Below are 23,461 nucleotides of genomic sequence, written 5' to 3'. Positions count from 1 at the left end.
TCCATTCAACGCAATGACATAATATTCAGTGCATTGTAGCTGCCTCATCATATATTTAATTTTTAATAATATAAATAAACAGATACCAACATCTGTCAGAGGCCTTTGAGTTTGGCTTTTGACAGAAACAGCATAAAGTTGAAGCAGACTTTGGCAATTCATAATTTAAAGTATTTGTTATTTATTATGAAGCATGCGCCGATTGTAAAAATATGATGTTTTTGTGTGGATTATTCAAAAGGCTCTTTGTTGAAGATTCAACTTTATATTTTGAATTAAAGCTTACAGTCCCCCCCCCCCAAAAAAAAACAAACAAACTGGTGGTTATGATTTTTTATTATGCAGTATCTTGATTTATTTTGTTATTTTTCCATCCTATCTGTACTTGCTGTTCTTGTCTTCATTATTTGCTCCTCCTCTTCTTCCCCAGTGTCCTCAGTCTTTATAGGTCATTATATCCAAACTAGTAGGGAGGGTGAACGCTGTTGTGTTCCCAAGAGTCCACACGTGGCTGCAGCTTTAAGGCAGCAGATCTGGAACAAACACACATGGGTCATTAAAATTTCCATTTCAGCGTGACAACTTTGCAGTGCTCTTTAATGTTTGTGTCTTACTTGGAGATACCACTGCAGCAGGTCATGGTAACGGAGCAGAGTGGAGGACAGATCCTTTCCAAGTAGTGGGGAGTGCGATCAGTGAGAAGAACACAGCCGCTCACGTCGAGTTCCCTCAGGTACTGAGCTCCAGTTGTCAGGTACTGAACCGACATATCTGTCATCTGAGGCAGGGCAAAAGAAAACAGAAATCCTCCCAGCTGCTGAGATAAATACAGTTAATTTTGGGAAGTCAACCTGATAAACAGTGTGCCTGCGTACCTTGGTACAACCTGACATCCGCAGTGTGATAAGGCCTCTGCAGTGAAAAGACAGAGCTCTAATGGCCGAGTCAGACAGAGCTACACAGTGAGACACGTCTACATGTTCCAGATCTCTCATGTTTTTGCAGAGCTTCTACCCTTATGAAAACGACAAATGAAGATGAGAAGAGAATTTGTACAAATATCAATGCAGAAGACATGAATGAAATTACAAAACTAGGGCTGGATAGTAAACTTCAATACTTTTATGTCACAAACTAATCTACATATGGAAAATGCCTCGTATCATTTTGTACCAAATTTAGTGTTTAACCCTTTCATGCATGAATTATGAGAACCTAATCAAGATTTTTTTCCTAAATCTTTTTATTCCTCTTTAGGCATGAAAAAAACAATGCAATTGAGCATTTTGTTATGAACCTATTTTTCATGGAGTTGCAAAAATGTCCACTCAGCTGGACACCACACGTTCAATTTTTGATGCAAAGAAACATGTATTTACTGGCATACTGTGTGAAAACTATGAACGATTTTTTAAAAATGCTGCTAATCTGATATTTTCGGATGTCACATTTTAACATACTCTAATACTAGTTATTAATCACTTTATGGAGATAATACACAAAAAAACAACTTTTATTTAAAAAAAAAAAACAACTGTTAAATACAGTCTAATAATAATAACAGGCAATTAATTTACGCTAAAACATGCTTGTGAAGATGAGGTTTATCAAGAACAGTAAAGTTACAGTAATGGTATGAATGTCAGTGTATGGGATGATCCACGGGGTTGGCTGATATGGAACTAAAACAATAAAATCCATGAATATACAAAAGAACAGCTTTGAATAACTGTCAACTGTAGTGACCACTATGCATGAAAGGGTTAAGAAATCTTATCAGTGTAAGTGCATGCACAAAAAAACAGTAGTAAATGTGCTGAAATATAAACCACAGATTTGTGTTGTCATGTGTAATGTAGGTTTATTTGTTTTTTGATAAAATGGGAAATAGCCCTGTCTACAAGAAGATGAAGTTTGATTGTGTCCATAGATATATAGAGGTAGTCACACAACTGTGAAATGTTCACTATAAATGCAGTTCTAGAGAGCTGTTTGGGTTTCTGCAAATACTTGGATAACAAATGAACCCAGAACTACTGAAATTATAAACTGTTACAACAATGTCACATCTGGCCCTATGTCTAAACATTGGATCTGGAGTTGTACCTCTATGCCAACATCCGTGACAAAGACACACTTGGCCAGAACCAAATTCTTCAAGGGAAGTCTCTTCAGAGTAGCAAGACCCTAAAAATACAGTTACCAAGGTTACTGGCTTTTCACCACTAAGTTTTAATTCAGCAATTTATTCATCATCATCATTCATGCAAACACAACCTGATCCTGGATGTTGCAGCCACTGATGTCAAGTGAGCAGATAGAGCTGTCACTCAGCCACTTCAGAGCCACGTCAGTCACTCCTTCACAGTAACTCAGGTTGAGATGGTAAAGTTGACACAACCTGATAAATTTTGCACACACCCATACACCATCAAGGGACACAATAGGGCTGCACTGTGATAAAGGTAAATTTAAAGATGCAGGATATATCGGAGTGTGTGTGCAGTAGTATATACACCTTTGTGTGATCCTCTTGACAGATGTGTCACTGATGCGACTGCAGTGACTGATGTTCAGCTCTCGCAGTTTGGCTGATGAGGCGCCTTCAGTCAAGTACTGGATCCCTGCATTGGTCACACTGTAAACATGTTAAATAGCGCAATACAGTGTAATACAACACAATATAACTGACCGTGACAGTAATAATAATAATAATACATTGGTTTTATATAGCACTTTTCTAAGTACTTAAAGACAGTATAAAAAACACACTTGATACATAGTGAGATGTTAAGGTATTGCAGGTTCTTGAGGGCCCCCACAGATCTGAGGCTGGCATCAGTCATTCTGAGGCATTCTGTGGCGTGAAGTGTGCAGAGGTCTGGGGAGCTGGTGCACAGGGCCTTCCAGTCTGTAAACTGATTGTTGCCTAAAACAGATGAGAAACGTGAACAGATAAAATATGTGGATGTTGATTTTATTAATGTGTGTAAATGAAAACCTCAGAAAGTGACCTCACCCTCTGTGCTAAAAGTCCGGAGTTTGGCTACTTTAGCAATGGCTCTTAGAGCAGCATCAGACAGATTAGGTGCATCCAACAGAGAAACAGCAGAAAGACAGCGACATTCAGCAACCAGGGCCTGTTAAAAGAAATACATTTTCTGTGATGCAAAGAAATTGCAGAAGTACCTTGAGATATTCATTCATCATTAACTGAACCTGTTTTATCCTCACTAGGGTCATGGGGGTCGCTGGAGTCTATCCCAGCTACTTATGGGCGAATGCGGGGTACACCCTGGACATGTCACCAGTTCATCCTAAATATAACAAACCAAACTTCTCACAGGTTTCATGCAGAGTCAGTGTCATATCTTTGCTACACTCAAATAAGGTACAGATCAATAGGAATAAATGTAAGAATGATCATTTGGCTTGAGTAATAACAAACCAAATTATTATTGTTGCATTCAGTGGTTGCAACATTCAGGATCAGGTTGTGTTTGCATGAATGATGATGATGAATAAATAGCTGAATTATGGTTTTATGTGCAATTATTTAACATTTCTCTATTTATTACTCATATTTATATTTATATTGTGGTTTTAATCTATTGCCATTTTATACTTTACCGTTTCATCTATTGTTCTGTTGCGACATGGTTTTGGCTGCTAAGGTGTTTTTATATTTCTTATGTCTATGATAAAATGTCAGTGGAACGTAATTTCGTTCTACACTCCATCCGTGTTGGTATTGTGTTGAATGACAATAAAGTGAATCTTGAATCTTGAATCTTATTCCTATTGATCTGTATCTTATTTGAACATAGCAAAGATATGACACTGACTCTGCATGAAACCTGTGAGAAGTGAATCGACTTACCATGATACAGTTATCTGAGAGGGTGGGCAGGTCATTGAGCACAATCTCAGTTAGGGAGGGGCATCCAGTCGAAATGTACCTGAACCCGTTTACTGTCATCTAGGATGAGAGAAAGGAAAATATGTGTATGTGGAGTGGAATCTGGATCATTCATTTGGCTCATATTGTCAGGGCCTCATAAAGTGAAGCCATACACGTGGAATTTGACTAATGCACATTCTCAGGGGGAATTGTGTTTTATGTTGCAGTGCATATGTGTTGTGTTAGTAGTGTGCACATGGTGAGTGGGTGGGCCAGAGATGATTAGACCCAACCCTCCATTTGGCCACAGCTGCCTTTTACACAACCTCCTTTTCAGATTTCCGTTCATTCTCCCTGAACACTCAGAGCCACAAATTCAAGAGAGACTCACATGTGCCAACAGAGAGGAGTGACTGCATTTATCCAAGGCGGGCTTAATAACAACAAAAAGCTGTGACGTGGTTACAGTAGAAGGTGAGGAGTTACTACAAGGACTAAAGGGAGCATACAACTGACCTGAGTGCAGCCGGACAGGTCGAGGTGGATGAGTCTGCGGCAGCCCTTTCCTGTTGTCAGGTACAGAAAACCTTCATCTGTGAATTTATAGCAGTAAGCCAAACTCAGGTATTGAAGGCTGAGCAGGTTCCTGTACAAAACCAATAGTTACAGAAGTTTAGATAACAAACTGAGGACACATTATTAATGTTCAAGCTTTGTGTAAACTACTTTTGTGTAGTTTTTATGATCAAATCCTTCAGATTCAGTGAGTGCAGGCTCTAGAGGGAAAGCATCATCATCAAAACAGACTTGGATTTTCATATTTTTGTAATAAAATATGTGTCTGAATATTCAGTGTAACACCACTAATCAGGAGAGAGACACTCACAATAAGTTAATGAGCTAATGAAAGAGCTGATCAAAACCCAAATGTCTCAATAGAGTAATTACATACTCTAAGAGCTATGTTGTGAGTGCTGCATCTGCTCCTCTAAACCATTACATAGGCATGGGCCAAAATGCTTTCAAACATGATATGCATGGCAGCACTGGGCTGTAGAATTCTGGATAATTCTGGGAATTAAAAGGCAGGAAGCCAATAGAAAGAAGAAACCAGGAAACTTTTGATCACATGAACATTTTGGAATTTACATGAGTTAGAAAACAGCATAAAGCACATGACTATGAACAAATGTAATTGTCATCTGTATTTCATTTTACCTGGAGAGTTCTCTGAGAGTTATGTTTGTAACAAGTGTGCAAGATAGATTCAAGTAGAGCAGGGAGGGACAGCCCTCTGCGATTCTCTGAACCATCGTATCCTGTTAAAAAGCATTGAGAAAGGAGGAGATGACAAATATTACTTCAGGTTGTCACTGCAAGATATATAGTCGCAGAAAAAAATTGTTAGACCACCCTTGTTTTCTTCAGTTTCTTGTTCATTTTAATGCCTGGTACAACTAAAGGTACATTTGTTTGGACAAATATAATGATAACAACAAAAATAGCTCATAAGAGTGTAATTTAAGCGCTGATATCTAGCCATTTTCCATGTTTTCTTGATAATAACCAAAATCACTCTTCCATCAATAGCTATGGCATTGTACTGCCAAAAACAGTGCTTTTATGCATCCCATGTTTTCTTTTCAGTCCGTTTTAGTCACATGATACACAGAGTTAGTACTTGATTGCATAACCATTATTTTTGATGACTTTTGGTGGTCTAATCATTTTTTCTGCCACTGTATGAGATGATTAAATATTGAGATGTTACTGTGTTCTGTCACGTTCTGCTAGATCTCCCTTTGATTAATGTGAAGATTCAGTCTTCACATTGAAAGGATAATTACCCTGGCAGGACATTTTAATATTTTTTTTTATTTTACTTTGATGTAATTTAAGATGAGCTCTTTGGGTTTTAGTTCCTATAAATCATGAGGCTGTTCTAAATTCATGAGTCAGGACTGTGTTATCATTCATTCACACATAATTTACAATATTTCATTAACATAATGTTTTACTTACGGTAATATTAGAACACTCTGACATGTTGAGTTCCAGAAGATTTCTGCATTCACCTAAAATAACAGTTCAAAATTACATCTAAGTATAGTTTGTGAAAATGTGACATTGTATATTGCAAAATATAGTAGGCTATATGTTGTTGGGTTCTAAGTAATAGTAATAAAATGTTATATATTTTTTTACATAGCTGTATATACATTCCTCTCTTATGTAACATACTATCTTCACTTCATTCACAGGCAGCTGTGTTTCATCAACAATAGCACGTTTCCTCTGACCAGTTACTTCTGTTTTCATAAGCTTTCATCTTGAACTTCTGCTTTGGCTGCAGCTTTTCACACTGAAAGAAGACCATCAGAGCAGGGGTCAGGATGCACATGTCCTCATTCCTCCTCTTAGCCTCCCTGCTCCTCCTGGTGCTCCCATCAGCCGAGATGAAAAAACCAGGCAAAGGCAGAGGCCTGAGAGGAGCAAGACACAAACTGACACGGGACAGGTACGGGTCTTATCTGTTCAGCCTGTTTTCACTGACTAATGACTCTGGACAGGTTGTAACATGCCATGATATGTGTCTTAATCCCTGTCAGGGTACGAGTTGCCGGGCGCCACAGCAGGTCTGGCCCCTTCAGGCTTATGGAGCCTAAATGCACAGAGTCCACAGAATCAGGAGAAGTCTTTGTAGACTGTCAGGACCAACGCATCAACTCCATTCCTCCTGTACAGTCCTGGTCCCAAGAACCCAAGCACCTGCTTCTAGCCCGCAACCGCATCAAAGTCCTTCGTGATGGGGCCTTTTTTGGGTATGAGAGCTTAATTAGTCTGGACCTGCAGCAGAACCAGATCTCTTCAGTGGAAGATGGGGCCTTCCAGGGACTGACACACCTTACAACCTTACTGTTGCAGCACAATCGCCTAAGTACACTCACTGAGGAGGCCCTTATCCCCATGCCTAACCTTCGCTATCTACGTCTGTATGATAATCCCTGGAACTGTCTCTGCCCAATGGATAGTCTCATACGCACCATTCAAGTCCCAAGCAATCGAAACCTAGGAAACCATGCCAGGTGAGTGATTACATCTGAGTGTGATTTATCGACTAATGCGACAGGCTTTTAAATCATCAATGAGCCTTTAAGTAGTGACTCTAACATCTGACCTTACTACTTCTTCAAATATGACATCTACCTGTACTTTATTTTGATAGATGTGCAGAGCCAATCTGGCTAAAAGGAAGAAAACTAAAGCAAGTTGACCCAGAGTTCCTCTGTAAGGAGAGAGACATGACCAGCAGTCCACAGGGGGGCCAGACACTTCCCACAGTCCCTCCAGAGCCCAGTCCCATTCGCACCAAACCAGATGCCACCACATCTTGCCACACATACCTTTTCCCCCATGTCCGAATGGACTGCCGTGGTCGAGGCAAGTTCACTAAGTTCAGTTATTTTTGTAAAACAGATGGATTAATTGTACTGTACTGACTCACCATGTTTTTAGAACTTCAGCATGTCTCTTATGCAACAGAGTGGTTAGAAAAAATATGTCTTGAGCAGAGACAGACTTGTCAGAGGGTTTGTATGTTCATGATTAAATGTACTGTTGCATGCCTAGACTGACTAGACATCCATTTCTTTAACAATTTCCAAGGCTTGACACAAACTAGTAGAGGCATGTCTGGTTTGGCAGGTGTTTTTATTCAGTTCTATATCGCTCTCTTACTGACCTTTGACTGATCCTACTTCATAAATATGTCATCATCTTGTAAACAACTTGGGAAGGTTTGCCTAAATAAAGCTGACATATAATGCATTCAAGGAAAAACATTTTAATTTAATTTAAAAATAGACTAAACCAAAAACCTGTATCTTCTATTTTTTTTATAGCTGTACTGTCAGTACTAAAAGATATAAACAAAATGTAATAAAATGGCATCAACCATAAAATATACAACTGAATGCAAAGTAATATTTTTGCAAGGAAATAAATAAATAATAATAAATAACTTCATTTTAATTTCCATGTTTTTAGGTCTAACCGAGGTGCCGACAGGTATTCCAGAGGACGTTGTTCATTTGGATCTGTCCCATAATTCAATTCGTCATCTTAAAGCCAGAGATTTCCAAGGAGCGAGGAGTCTTAAGAGCCTTAACCTCAGTCATAACAACATGGAGCACACTGACACAGGTAAAGTGGTTTTATTGCATCATTATGGAACACAATGGCATAAGTAAAGTAGTTTTAATGTGTCACTATCACTACTGTAGAAATTACAACCTTAAGTAAATATTCTGGCAGACTCTTAATGAACATACTTGAACTGATAAAGTTGTATTTTTCTTTGGCTGATGGGGAACATACCACAGCCAAAACATTTAAAACATGTTATGCAACAGCTTGTGACTCCTGTTTCCCATTTTTCCTTAACAGCGGGCACTCTGCCAGTGTGTGTATACAGTATTATCTTTATTTATATTGGAGAGAGCTGACACACAGAATAATTACTGTGCTAAAATAATGCAGGCACAGGTTTCACCGGGCCTGCTCATTCTTATCTCAGCCAGACTGGTCCACTGGGTTTTGTTTTTCCTAGTTAAAAATGAACAACAGTGGCATTTCAGTGTACGTGCACAGATGGTGAGTGTTATGCACATGCATGATTCTTCCTTTTATATTTCTAGGTTCCTTGTCAGGGCTCCTGCACCTACGGGAGCTGGACCTTTCTGACAACCTCCTTCATTTTGTCCAGTACGGGGTGCTTGAAGATCTGTACTTTCTATCACAGCTAAAACTAGGAGGAAACCCCTGGGTGTGTGATTATAGGTGGGTTCTTTGGCTCATGTGTCTGAAACTAAATGTTGCTTGAGGAAAATACGAGAAGTAATTGATACAATTATTGGGCTTCTTTTTTAGTATCCACTACATGGTGTACTGGCTGCGGTTGCACCCAGGGGTGAGGCACACTGGCCTAGTGTGTCGCTCCCCACCTGAACATACGGGTGAAACAGTGGAGGACTACGTGCATTCCTACAACAGAGCCTGCCCTAAGGAGAGACAGTACAGCAGGACAGAGGACGATCAAACGGACCCCCAGCTTTGGGATACACCCCTGGAAGTGCAGGGAGAGCTGGAGGAGGAGCTTGAGCCCAGCCACTTGAGAAAACCAAAGAAATACGAGATCTTCAGACTGTCCTGACTTTCGTGAAAATGTGAGCTCACATGTGACTGTAAAAAAAAAAAAGTTTTTGCTTACCCTTCTCTCATTTCTTTCCATGTGTAAAAGTCAGTATCAGATGGTGAATCTATTTGCCACATTTATGTTTTGCCAGTGTTTGTTTATCAAAATATAAGATTTATTAAACTTTTGAATGTTTTGACTAATTATTACCTTTGATGGACATTTGTGTGTTGTGAAATCTGGAATTTTATGCACCATAGAGACCTGAATACTCACTGATAAATTTCAAGCTGTGCCACTGTAGGGAAGTGCAGCCACGCAGGTTGAGATACCGAACAAATGGGCGGTAGCTTTTCAAAATCTGCTTCACTGTGCTGTCGGTTATCCAGTCTGCCTCTACAGAGAAGTTAATCTAACAGGAAAAGACACAGGGAACACAAAGACCTCTGTCAAACCTAACTTTTAACAATACTTTGAGTTAAGAAAAACAACTGTAAAGTACACACCTGATTCCATAGTGTCCCCGACTGGACTACAGCCTTCCATGAGTAACACACTTCAGCACATTTTAGCAAGTCTCGTAAACGTAGACACTGAAAGATCTGAGGAATACAATAATGATGCATTCTTCATCATCTGCTGAACATACCTGTGTGCACTGGCTCTGCATTGATTAGACTAATCAAAATATTTATTTCTCCCCTAAGTTGATTCTATGCATTTTTTCATAATGCTTGCCACTACAGGGTTCCCGCAGGTCCTTAAAAAGGCCTTGAAATGTCTTGAATAGAATTTGACACGTGTAAAAAAAAAAAAAAAATGATATTGAGCTCTTAAAGCCTGTTGGGAAAAAAAAAAAAAAAATTAAGCCTGATGCATCTTATGGGGAAAAAAGTGCTCAAATGAGGAAATTTGAAGGAAAAGGTCATAGTGCAACATTGGAGGTTGGAAAAAAAACATAAATTCACTTTAAAAGGTGACTAGGAAACACCTGCACTTCTGTGCTCACATGAGGAGCACCACAAAAATCCACACCCACTAGACGTGGATATGACACAGGTCTAGATATGCATTCATAATGGTCCTAAAAAGTCTAGAAACCCTGCATTAAAACTATAGCTTAAAAAATGATTGTAGGTTTTCTTAACAATTTTCAGAACATACTACTTTTAATTATTTTAATTCAGTCAGTTGTCTCTCTGGAAATACTTGGCTAATGTCAATGGGAACTTTTTTGGTTTTATATCAAAACAGGCAGGGTGCCACAGCCACTGTGCAAGGCAGCATGATTTAAGAGTATAAGCATCCCTTTTCTTTCTCCAAACATAGTCATGCTGAAGCAGTATTTATCGGAACAAATGCTGGAAGGGACACCAGAGGAAATAAGCCAATACTGCACCCACTTTGCCAACAAATTTGTAACAAAAACAATCCAGGAGTTACAAGTATGCCATCATTATTCTGAGTCAACAAAATAGCATGTGTACGGGGTTTTTTTTGTTTCGTTTTGGGTTTTTTTTGGCAAATATTGACCCAGTGTATTAATGCACTTAAATAATTGCTTCACATACACAGAAACACTATTAATAATATGTGGAAAACCAGCAACAGAATGAGGGTGAGTTTTCCCATAAACACAGCGTGTATAATGGATAACAGGTGTACCAGACCATAATGAGCCACAAATGACTTAGTCAAGCAGCCTCAAAGAGAATGGCAGTATGTTTACAGGAAGGTCCATTTAAAGTCTTACGCAACAGCCATGATCTCATCACTGACTTGCGAGTGAAGAGATCTATATGTGGGAAGACATCAGACTAATGAACAATTTAATAAATACAGCTGAGTGACAAAATCAGTGCTGGGCATTGTCATATGACCAACCTTCAGTATGACACTACGCGGGAGCTTTGAAAGACCATCACATTCTTCCTGAGGCTGGTGGTCTCCACTGCCCTTTTCAATGTCTATTTCCAGCTTCTGCAAAGTGAAGTTCGTACATTATTTATTTGATTTTGACTATGTTTGTATGAAGTTGTTAATTCTGTGTTTTTTAAATTAGAATTACCTTAAAATAGTCTTTTGTGTTTTTTGCCTCCATGGTAACTTTATGCCATGCAGTCAAGATGTGCAGAAAACTTTCTCATGTTTCTTACTAGCAGCTAGAATGAAAAGACATTTTGCTGTTTCAGAGCAGAATTACTATACAGATAACAACAAAACTGGTCTTAATTTTTGAAACTTGAGTTTATGCTGACTCTTAAATTAGACCTAAGACTTAGAGTTTAATGGAGAATGTTGCAGTGGGACAAAATGAGTCACAGCAGTGGGTGTATACAGTGGGAAAAAAATGATTGTCGGGAGTGATTTCCAGTTTGGACACATTTCTAAACCACAGTATATATTTTCTCTGGCCTCACATTTGAGAGTCACAGCCTTCAAAAACAACGACTTCACATAAGGGTAAATTAAACACTGTCATGATTACTTTTTCACTCAGAGAGATGAGAGGTGATCGCCTACCAGTTTGCGTCTTCTTGTGTTATTTCACCCAATTCCTCCATTTGGAGATCGCAAACTGTTCCACAAGAGCTGCAGTTCTGAAAATGCTTCCTGGACACGTTCATCTTCCAACCTGGCTCTATGGCATCTCTGTTTCTCTGCACGGTGAACCTCTTCCATGTCCTCCCCCTTCCAGCAAACAGAGCTCATCATTAATTCAGTGGGCAGGTGCATACGCAGGCTGGAGATAAAGAGTCTGTATCAACTATGGGATGCAGCTCAGAAACACTATGATAATTAATACTGACATACATATTCCTAATTTTATGTTGCCTCAAATACATTTTCTGACCATAACTGTATTTGGACATTGAATGTAAAACAAAACCTCCAGTGATGCAGGAGTCTGTAATGACAATGAACAAAGTGTAAGATGATCTGTGAACTAGAATAACCCTGAGAGAGAAAATGTGCCGGACTTTAGTTTACATGGGTTACATTTCTAATTAGCTTTACATCTGTGTCCATTATATTTTAACATTTATTTAAAGCTTGATTTTTCATGAGAGGTATTTCAGCCTCAGATGTTTTTAACCATCCACCAGTTAAATTTCAGGGCTGATTCTAGTGATGTTTAAGCTGTCATGTTGCGCCATGCTGACTGAATACGCCACCTGTGTTTATCTAATTAAGTGGATTTCCAAACAGCACCAGATGCCTACACTCTCCTAATTGCAATCAGTGTGAGCAGGATCTGAAAGTTTCCTAAAGTGACAAAAAAGAAGCAACAAGAATCAATGATTATGATCTGGGTTGGTAGTTCCAAACAACAATCGGCTGCTGTAGTTGTGCTGTGGTTGAAGACACTGCCATGGCACTTCTATTTGGGTAAAAAAAGATAATCATCTGAAGAAAATACTGGTCAGTGTTAGATTTTTCTTTACTCAAACTATTCTGCTTTTCAGGATGTGTTGGCTTTTCACACTGTTATTGGGTGGCTTTTGTTTATCTTCTCATAAAGGTAAGAATGCTTTGTATTCTGATAGAAAAAATTACTGTGTGTCCCTGTTGTGTTCTTATCACTGATTAGTTTTATACAAGTGTCCTTATCTGTTATGGTGTTTGTATGTTTTGTAGTGTGATTGTTCTTTGTATCAAGATGATATTCTCATTTTAAGATGTGATCCTGAATGCTAAACGTCATCCTGTGTGTGAACTGTTGCTATCATTTGTCCAATCCATGCAGTAAGTGCCAAACATAGTAACTTTTGAGTATAAACAATGACTGCCCTAGACTGATGTGTGAGCTTTTATCTGTCCTCACATAAGACCTTGGAATTTAAAAAAATCATTCTTATTTCTCATTTCTTATGTAGGATTTTAACCCATGAAGACCCAGTGCTATGTTTATGTCAGTTCCCAAATGAATTTTTCTCTCTATTTAACCTTTAAGTGATTTATCACCATTTATTATAATTTTATCCTCTTATTTTGCATTTTTCACTCTAAATCATGTATTTTCCTATATGTTTTTTCTTATATTCAATTTAGATGTTCATGAAAAGTCAGAGTTAATTCAAAGGTTATTATATCAGAAACTGAAAGAGAAAACTGAAAAAAAGTGACTTTTTCAGTCAAATCTGTCATTAACTGAACAAAAAACAAGTGTGTCCATCCACTGTCACTGATCCAACTCCATGGGTTTTACTGGTGAATCAGTGTTGTAGAAGATGATGGTGTTTACACGTTCACTACGGAGCCTCTGGACATCCAAATGGGTCATATCTGATGACCATGAAAAGATGACAAACTGTATTTTACACCAATTATTTACATGTATTGATAGGATTAGTGGATCAAGAGGTATTATACATTTCAGTAGATACTTTTGGTTGCCAGTGGAGGTTTGGGTTTTTATGGGTTAAGACCAAAAATCACCACTTATTCATTACTAACTATTAAGTTCAATTATATGAGTTTAATGTGCTGTAAATATACAATATTTCCATTCAGGTGACATCAGAGCACATGGCCTCTTTCTCAGGGGAAATCCACAGATCTCAAACCAGCATAATTCTGGAGCATCGTTGAGCATAAGTCATGACTCTGTCAGGCCAAGAGTTGAAACACAAGAAGCAAACAGGCTTCAGGGCCACAGCGAGGACACACAAAATGAAGCTGACTCAGAACATGGAGAAGATGACATTGTAGTTTCCACCTTCTCTGCTCCAGTCAAGAAATATGAGCATGCACGTCTGGAACATCAGCACCCCTTCGGCCTCTTAGTGAAGCAGCACACACAAAATAAAGGTGTCGAGGGCATCAGTTTCCTGACGATTAGAGATTTGAAACAGTTTATTGGCTTGTTGAAGAATAGCTTCTTAATGCCAGGAAAAGACTTAAGTCGACATTTTCAAACTGCACGGGAAATTATGGAAAAGGAGAGGGAGTATAATGCTCAAACTGTTAAGAATGAGCAGTCTAATACATATAAGTCTAAATCTGTGAAAGAAGGATCTATTCATGATGAAGCTGGTGAAAATGAAGTTTGGAAAGAACCTACGCATATAACATCTGAGCAGAGCGGAGGCCATGCCAGCCACCAGATGCCAACTGAAAGCCTCTCTGATCCTGTCAGCTCTGCTAGTATTTATGAAAACCCAGACTCTGTCCCTGCTCTCTTCCTACACCCTCATTTAGCAGCAACAGACCATGCTTTGAGTAATTATGGAAGTTTTGCCAATGCTGGTATTCCTGGGAAAAACCCTAAACTTTCCACAAGACCTCCTGATGTGGACAATGAGGATAATTGGTCAACAATGCACAAACTCTTCAAACCGAGACCACTTCCTTTCAGCAGATTCTTTGATGAGGATTCTTCTCAAAGAGGCCATGTGGCTGCATCTCCTGTCAATCCTCTGAGCAAAACCTCTCAGGATCTCCACTACTTCTCAGGTAAAATATACAATATGGTGATGTTCACACTGCAGCCAGAAGTCACTTATATATGACTCATGTTTTGAACTTGTTTGATTTTCAGTCATTATAATACTTTTTTTCTGTCTACATGAACTCAAGTCAAAACATAACTCAAAAATACTTTTCTACACTACATCTATATGCCATAAATGCCCAATGTCAAACAACAATTCCCAAAAAACAACACTTGCAAGGGTGTCAATACATTGTGTGAAATGAAGAAATTTTTATATTAAAAAAAAAAACACTGCTAGTAGGATATGACAAGAAGGAGAATAAATAAAATATATACTCACACAGACTCTCCAAATGCTTTTTTTCTGTTGAGAAAGAAAGGTCTCCAGAGAAAGCGCTAATCTCATTTTAGTGATTATTTTCAAAAAGCAAAACATCACCTTACTCAAAAAATTAGATATATTGCTCAACCCAAACTCTGGCAGGTGACACCATTGTTATCTGTTCATGAATTTGCTGCCCTCCACAACAACAAATCAACTTATTACTAAAACTGTAAACACTTCTGTCAATGGCCTCTGTGTTTCATGTTTATGTGAATAAACAAAACCATCTGAGTAATAAATCTGAATTGCAGTGTGAACACAGCCTATAATGCATGTTTGTTCTCAGCAGAATGTCAAACAGATGAAAAAATGCTCACTGTACAACATTTTTTTTCTTTTTAGGATTTCACAAACCATCTGCAGACTTTGAGGAGCATGGAAGAATGTCTCCCCAAATGGTTCCTCTCAGTTCTTTTAGAAAAAGTTTGTTTACAAGTGCACCAAGTGGAAACATCTACATGTCAGAACAACAGCCCAAATATAACAGAAGACCAGACTTATCAATTCAGACACATCAACCCACAGCTGTCCATCATCCTGGAATTATTGGTTCTGATCCACAGAGAAGTTATGGGCATGTGGGTGTCAAAACAAGCAGCCCAAATGAAGTTCAAAATGTCACTTTTAGGGGAAACCAGTCAGTCAGATCCCACCTATTGACACTGAAACCTTCCAGCTCTGTTCATGGTTCAAGCAGACATGAAAGCCAGCACAGAGGTGGCACAGTCAGTGTTAGCCATCCTGTTCTCACAGCTCAGCTGGCAGATTATGATACAAAACCAGACCCCTTGAATCAGAATCTAATCTACACCAATCAAGAGCCCAGACAAAGGACTGACAATCACAATACTCCAAATCTGGACTCAAGTGGCTTACATTCAAAGTGGCAAGGACTCTTATCCCCAGTCAATGAAGATTATTTGGACTTCAACTCTCCAACTAAACTGGCCCTAACCTCAGACCCAAATGGAGCATTTTTAGGATTTGGTAGCAATCGCATGTTCAACAATACTGAAACCCAGAATAACGGAGATAGGGTCACACCTGGTATGCATGTTATAAATAGTGGCAGGAAGTACTTTACGCCCTCATTTATGCCATTCTTTTTATGGAAGCGTGGAGCCAGTGTTAATAAGAAGCCTGCCTTAATGGCCTACCAAGTACCAAAACTCATCTATGCATCCAAACTTCCTGGTTTTTCTCTAAATAGAGTCTTCTGGGGAAATAATGGCCACATGAAAAATGCAGTGGATCCCCAAATGTTGCCACTGCTTGTAAATAAGTATAAAATCAAGTTCACAAGCCGCTATGTAAGAGGCAAAATATCTTCTTCAAAGACCCAGTATACACCATATTTTATCAGCTGAAGCATTAAAAATCAAAGGAAACCTGCTCCAAGATGACATCAATTACATTCCAGAATATGAAAGAATGTGAACAATAAATAAAGAACAATTAAGTCATATTAAATCCAAAACTGGAATTTTTGACATCTAAAAATGAAAAGTTCCAAATCGAATATAATTTGTATTTGGATCTTTAAAAATTATCTTGTTAAAGATTGCATTGCTACAGTACAGCAACAAAATAGCTGAAAATGCAACTGTTAGCACTGACATAATGCAGATCTGTTTTTTTTTTTTTTTTTTTTATTTCAAGGCAAATCACTTACTGATAGCAAGTACCCTGGTAAATAACTACATTGTACATATTGTAAAAACAAAGTCTGGGTTGAATTCAATATGATTTTTTTTTTTTTTTTTCCCCACTCAAAACATTTGTCATCTTTGACTGAGAAAACAAAACGTGCTGTTCTATATCAACTGAATTCAATAAATGTGTTATGAGATAACATATCAATAAGGTGTCTTCTGCTGTCTATAATCAGTTCAAATGTTTCAAATATTTGAGCACAGGAACAATTATTTGGCTTGCTTGTTTGATATTGTGTAATGCAAGACGTTATTAGACATGTGCTGAGTCAAAATTTGTTGTAAAAAACAAACAAACAAACAATTGCTCATTAAATAATTGCTGGTTGAGCGTTTGGTACATCCACATGTTGCCTTCGACACAACTGCAAACCTAAATACTACACAGTTATATCTGTTAGATGAGTTTGGTTTTTTTTTTTCAGATTTTGCCTGGCAGTCTATCTTTATTTGGGAAATAAACGTTGCTAGGTAACTGTGCATGTAAGCTTAAGTAATTAGTGTTGGACAACTAATACAGCAACTTTTCATGTCCCATACCAATTTAAAGTTGTGAATTTGGACCCACACGACTTCAACTTAATAATTTTAATGTTACCTTAATCTTTGTGTGTCATACTCTAAAAATATAATAAAAACAAGTGGCTAAAATGTTTGTGATTTAACAATCGAAGTTAATAACTCAGTGAAACATTTGGTCGGCCCTAGTCATCGGATACCCGGAACAACACTACAGAACACTGTTGACAACTGTAGCTTGTCAACTTATCCAGTTTGCAGAATAATGAAGCTGTCAAAACAAGCCTGGATGGGGTTTTTGGCGCTTTCATTTCATTATCACCCGTGCTAGCTAACGAATGAACAGGGGAAGCTAGCTGAAAAGTCGAGATTAAAGTGACAGTGTTTAACCTTACCTAGCTTACAGAGCTAGCTAGCTAAAGACATAGCAGCATGGGCGATGGTAGCATCACTCCTAGGCTCGGCAACATGAAGGCATTGCTAGGAATAGTTGCCGGAGCTGGAGCCTCTTATGGGCTTTACAAACTTCTAAGCGGGGGAAGTTTCAAGAAAAACAAGAAGAGTGCGGCCAGTGAAAGCCCTGGTGTGCGGGGTAAGCAGCCCGGTGAAGTTAGCCTTCAGCCGGGCAGTCTGTTGGCTAAAGTGTCCGGACTGGACGTAGTGTGTGCCCGACCTGTTAACGCAGAGAGTGTGGATGTTGCATCAGGTAAGTATTAGAGCATCGTGCACAGCCTAAAAAACATCACAATTTATGTTTACCCTATACGAATAAGGGTTTGAGTTAGAAAAATATCACAAATAACTAAGTTTGGAGTTGAATATTGACTCACTGGATGTGTAGCAGATATTTGTAAGCGGTATAAGTGCTTTCACAAAGTGCTTTTGTAAACACTTGTGAAGGGATTACAAAACAGGGAACCACTTGTAAAATTAAGTTCTATTATGAGCATGAACCCGTCTTTACACCTGAATTTGACTGAACAGTGACAACACAAAACCAGTTAATCTCAGATAATGTTAAGTATTGGATTTGGCTGTAATTTGAGCCCATATTACTGTTATACTAGATCAAATATCTTTTAATTTGTCAGTATTCTATGTTTAAAAGCTAAAGGCACTAATTGTCTAAATATGGTCACATGGTGTTGATTTTAAAACTGGGCAGCTTTACTCTGCTAGCAGTAATAATGGTAGGGAAAAAACTGGTCTTTTTTTTTTCTTTTTTTAACAAACATTAATGCATTGTTTTCTGATGATTATAAGTCTTTTTTTTTGCTCCATTACAGACATCACCCAGCAGTCTCCAGGCAGCTTAGAGCCACAACACTTGAAAATGCTGCTGTCATGTCTGCAGACCAGCAACAATCAGTCTGACACATGTCAAATTATACTTACACTAGGAAATGCTTCTGCCTTCACTGTGAATCAGGTACGGTAAATGTTAATATTCGTTCCTTCATTACCAAACAGTCATTTGAACCATATTCTTGTAAGTTACCTAATTATAAAGTTATGTTGTTGCATTTCATTATCTGCCTCAAAATTGTCTGTGTATAACTGCCTTGACAACTTGTGACAAAGCATTTTTGTTGTTATCTTATACCCTCCTGCACTGCTCTATTGATCCTTCAGAATCTAATACGGGAATTTGAAGGGATTCCTGTCATAGCTGGTTTCCTTTCTGATCCTGCTGCAGACGTTAGAGTGCAGACTCTAAACGCTTTAAACAATCTCTGTATGAACATCCAAAACCAGGAACAAATAAAGGTATGTTGTTAACATGAAAAATCCAGTATAGTAACTGACATGCAAACTGTAGCTGAGTGGTGGCCCTCTGTTGTCTGCCATTTTTGTTTTGTATTCATGACTACACATTTTATTAAAATGCATCTCGTTTCACAGGTTTATGTACCACAAGTGCTGGAACTAATTGAGACCTCACCAGTGAATTCTGAAGTTCAACTTGGTGCTCTTAGGCTGCTGACAAACCTTTCAGTCACAGACAAGCATCAACACTTACTGAAGGAATCCATTACACTTTTACTTTCTCTACTTGTTGTGAGCAATGAAGTCTTACAGGTTTGTACCTTGTGCAGGGTTGATCATTTTTTATGATACCAATATAACACACAAAGTAGCAACTCAAGGTTTAAAACAGTGGGGTGTGGATGCTAAATGTTTATGAACTTCTTGATTTTTCTTTGTTCCAGGTTCAGGCTTTGAGAGTCCTTGTGAATTTATCATCTAATCCAGATATGATGGATGACATTGTTCAAGCTCAGGTAAGACTGAATGGATGAAATTTATCAGATCATTCTGTTGAAACATGACATCTTGACAACATGAGTTTCCTTGAAAATAACAAAAAAAATGCTGCATAATCCAAGTTTATTTAATTGGCACTATCACTGTACAATATTTATCTAAATCACCTTTTAGTGTATAGGTATTCATGTTGCTGAGTAGAGTTACATGGAACAAACCACTGTAACAATTAAAGTTTCAACCATTGTATGATGTGATACAATCTTACGTCTATGAACTGACCCATTACTACTTTAGATTTTATGATCAGCCACAATTCAGAAAGAGGCTTAAGCATACATTTTCAACACTGCAACACAGCAAATCTTTCTCATTAAAGAGTCTGTTTTCATCAGTTCTTGTGTGCTCATTCTCCTAGGCACCAGCATCTGTTTTACTGCTGTTCGACGCCAGAACAGCCCCTGCAGTGCTTTTGCGTTTGTTGACATTTACTGGGAACTTAAAGGCCTGGAGGCCCTCTGCCCAGGTGGCTGAAGAACTGAGGCGGAAGCAGGACTGCCTCTTCCGGGTCATGTTAGACGAGTCCTCTCAGCTCCACAGCAGACTGGTCCAGCTCCTTTCACACCCTGACGGGGAGATTCAGGCCCAGGTGGCCCGTGTCTTGATATAGTCCTCTCTCTGCACTCTTTCAATCCATGCACAGCTTATGCTTCCGAATATTTGCCAAAGCATTAAAACTCACACCCTTCCAGTTAATGCTGTGATTCAGTTGTTGTTAATCTTCTAGAAGAGCAGGCTGTGTAGTCTCATGTGAGTATTCAGTTTACAGTCTCATAATCTTCATACCTTTGACATTATAGCCAAGCATATACTACATGATCTATACTACCTTACCAGCTACTCTCCATATTCCTATTAAATCCACAAGCAATGAGGAATAAGGATTAAAATGCAAGACACCATTTATTTAGTAGAGTTTAATGCACATTTCCTCGCTTTCTTCTCATTGCCAAAGACTGTTTTCCTTCAAAGATCCACAGTGCCCTCTCTTTAGAGAACTTCATCCTGTTTCTCTGAAGATATGTTCCAGGTGAAATTTCTGAACCCAAGCCCACTGCCAATTTTTTTTCTAGAGAATGTGTCACTATGACCTGTGAAGCATGAAGAAATTTACTACCCCTTTCTTTGACACATGGCTTGAGGGAGCTGAAGTGGTTTTTAGCCGCACACCTTCGCATGCCTTGGAGACACCAATAAATGGATGTACAACAGCCCCAGTCCTCAGTAATATATCAAGGAGTTGGATGTTTTTGTTAATGCAACAATTCACTTTGTTTAAAGCAATTAATGACATTTGAGAAGATAAAATACGGTTGTTTGCTTTGAACAAAAAGAGTAACTCAGTGTGTGAAAAAGACTGGAGCTGAAACACTGCCCCCTTGCTTTTAGAAGAGCTAGTGACTCCGTAAATTTCGATTACAACTTTACATCTGCCACAGCAGACTGAGAGAAACCCTCAGAGTTGATCCAGGATGTACTTATGACTTTGTATTTCCTAACTGGCCTACAAATATCTGCAGATTCCCCAGAGAGGCCAAGCTAAAGGAAGCTGCTGGGAAAAGGATGTCTGCACTGCTATGATTGTTTCAACTACCACAAGTATCATGCAAATCTGCAGCTTGAAAACACAAGAGGTTCCAAACGTCTAGGATTCTAAATCTTGCATACAGCACAGCACTTGTTTATAATGCTGACAGTGATTGAATATTTAATGCAAGCCTTTCTTTGTTACTTTATGTACCTGTTGTAATTAAATGAAGTGACAGAACCTCATGTTGTCTTGCTGGAGGACTGAGCGGTGGACCCACCTGCTGACAAAGGTGTGGGTGCATATGTATTTGCATGAAAAATGTGACAATTATCTCAGATTTTGTGGCATGAGCCAGTCCAGGTGTATAAATAGAAATGCTGCACATTTTTGATGTTTGGACACTGGCTTTATTGAACCCAAATCGTAAATATCTCTCAGGCAATATGGTTTACCAGAACATATTTAGCAGGTGGCTGATTTACTTGTGACCTAAATTATATTTATTTAATAAAGTTAGACATTTTGCCTCTAAAATTGGATATGTTTATTATGTGCGTTTCAGCAGTTCAATAAATACCATCTATGACATTACTGTGGATATAAGCATCCTGTTTTTGTAGAATATCATTAATGCACAGTTGTTTTACTTTGATTTTAGTTAGATTAAAATCAAATGACATGGAAAAGACCACTATGGTTACAAATTCTTCTTCCCTTTATTGAAAAAAGTCAATGGAAGTTTATTTGTATAGCACAATTCATACACATTGTAATTCAAACTGCTTTACAAGAATAAAAGACAAGTTATGATAGATGTACTTTATTGATCTTAAACTAGGGAATTACAGTGCAGCAGTAGCATGACAGACACACAGTTAAAAAAGAAAACACAAGAGCAAACACAATACGTAATCACTTCAAAATATGATAACAGACCTAGATTGAAAAAAACAAAACCTGGAAAAACTGAAGTGCAAAATAAACTGAAATGTATAGACTGACTTAACTTAATGTGCAGAAATATGGGGAAATGCAGGAAAAACTAGTATAGATACATTAGTAAATTTACAAAAAAAGAGCTATTGGAATATTTAAAGTAGGATATTTTGAAGCAACTAATTTTTCATTCAACTTAAAACCTCAAAATTGCAGGATATTGTATATTATAATAGTTATTAGAGATAATTTATAAAGTAAAAAAATAATATTGTTCCAAATAGCATTCAAGATTTCTTTAAATTAAGAGAGATTAAGTATAAGAGGTCTTTATATTTTTTAATGTACAAAAGTGAGGACAAATGTGACGTCTAGATGTATTTCGGTTGTGGGTGTGAAATTATAGAATGGAGTTAAGTTTAAGTTCACTTTTCTTACAAAGTTTTTAAAAAATGCCTTAAATATAAGATCATTCAGGAAGATTGAAGTTGAGATGGTAGATATGTTTTTGTTGTTGATTCTTTTGTTATAATGGGGATGCTCGATGCTGTACACATTTAATTTAACCCATGAAGACCCAAACATCCACTGTCAACCAAAACATCTACTGATATAAACTGTCTAATAACTGTTCATCCATTAATCTTATCAATGCATGTAAATAATTGGTGTAAAATGCAGTTTGTCATCCTTTCATGGTCATCAGATATGATCCATTTGGATGTTCAGAGGCTCCGTAGTGAACGTGGAAACTCTATCATCTTCTACACCATTCATTCACTAGTAAAAACCATGGAGTTTGATCAATGACAGAGGGTGGAGACACTCGTTTTTGTGTTCAGATAATGATAGATTTTACTGAAAAAGTCACTTTTTCTTCATTTTTTTTTCTGTTTTGATATAATAACCTTTGAATTTACTCTGAGCTTTGATGAACATCTACATGATCAGTGAATTAAATATAGGAAAATAGATGATTTTCACTAAAAAAAAAAAAAAAGCAAAATGCAGAGGATAATATTTTAAGAAATGGTGATAAATCATTTAGAAGAGGTTAAATAGAGAGCAAAATTTATTTGGGAACTGACACAAAAGTCACACTGGGTCTTTTTAATGTAAGCAGCGTGAAAAGGATAGGCACAAAATTAGCTTTTGCTCCCAGCCTATTTATATTTTGGTTTTTATGTTTAACCCTTTCATGTATGAATTATGAGAACCTTAGTCGAGATTTTTTTCCTGAGTGTTTTTATTCCTCTTAAAGCATGAAAAAAACAATGCAATTAAAAATTTTTATGACCCTATTTTTCATGGAGTTACAAAAATGTCCACTCAGCTGGACACCATGCATTTAATTTTTGAAGCAAAGAAACATGTATTTAAAACCCATCATCAGAAAGTGATATACTGTGTGAAAACATTTTTCATGCCGCTAATCTGATGTTGTCTCACATTTTAACATACTCAAATACTGGTTATTATTCAATTCATGGAGATAATATGCAAAAAACAAACCTTTATGAT

At 37.8% G+C, this 23,461-nt stretch overlaps 3 protein-coding genes across 3 annotated transcripts; 2 read left to right on the top strand and 1 right to left on the bottom strand.

Annotated features, from left to right (window-relative positions):
* Positions 1–305: 305 nt before the first annotated feature.
* fbxl13 (F-box and leucine-rich repeat protein 13) lies at positions 306–11,256 on the bottom strand. The gene is given in 16 exon segments (XM_030136781.1): positions 306–533; positions 615–778; positions 876–1,010; positions 2,107–2,187; positions 2,278–2,401; positions 2,519–2,638; positions 2,773–2,929; positions 3,020–3,140; positions 3,881–3,979; positions 4,418–4,547; positions 5,120–5,220; positions 5,924–5,976; positions 9,372–9,507; positions 9,602–9,697; positions 10,980–11,075; positions 11,164–11,256. Coding segments are annotated over 16 exon segments (1,776 nt in total). The 5' UTR covers positions 11,197–11,256; the 3' UTR covers positions 306–403.
* Positions 4,239–9,316, top strand: LOC115421071 (leucine-rich repeat-containing protein 17-like). The gene is made up of 7 exons (XM_030136779.1): positions 4,239–4,477; positions 6,255–6,419; positions 6,511–6,987; positions 7,128–7,342; positions 7,949–8,104; positions 8,599–8,740; positions 8,831–9,316. The coding sequence occupies exons 2-7, from the start codon at positions 6,295–6,297 to the stop codon at positions 9,111–9,113; spliced, it is 1,398 nt and encodes a 465-aa protein (XP_029992639.1). The 5' UTR covers positions 4,239–4,477; positions 6,255–6,294; the 3' UTR covers positions 9,114–9,316.
* A 6,068-nt stretch (positions 11,257–17,324) lies between the features above and the next one.
* Positions 17,325–21,602, top strand: armc10 (armadillo repeat containing 10). The gene is made up of 6 exons (XM_030137121.1): positions 17,325–17,854; positions 18,435–18,577; positions 18,781–18,915; positions 19,051–19,227; positions 19,359–19,430; positions 19,832–21,602. The coding sequence occupies exons 1-6, from the start codon at positions 17,581–17,583 to the stop codon at positions 20,081–20,083; spliced, it is 1,053 nt and encodes a 350-aa protein (XP_029992981.1). The 5' UTR covers positions 17,325–17,580; the 3' UTR covers positions 20,084–21,602.
* The last annotated feature ends 1,859 nt before the right edge of the window (positions 21,603–23,461 follow it).

The sequence above is a fragment of the Sphaeramia orbicularis genome, chromosome 6 (assembly GCF_902148855.1).
Source record: "Sphaeramia orbicularis chromosome 6, fSphaOr1.1, whole genome shotgun sequence".
In the NCBI taxonomy this organism is placed as follows: Eukaryota; Metazoa; Chordata; class Actinopteri; order Kurtiformes; family Apogonidae; genus Sphaeramia; species Sphaeramia orbicularis.
The sequence above is the reverse complement of the archived record's forward strand: the minus strand, read 5'-3'. Positions and strand labels throughout refer to the sequence as shown.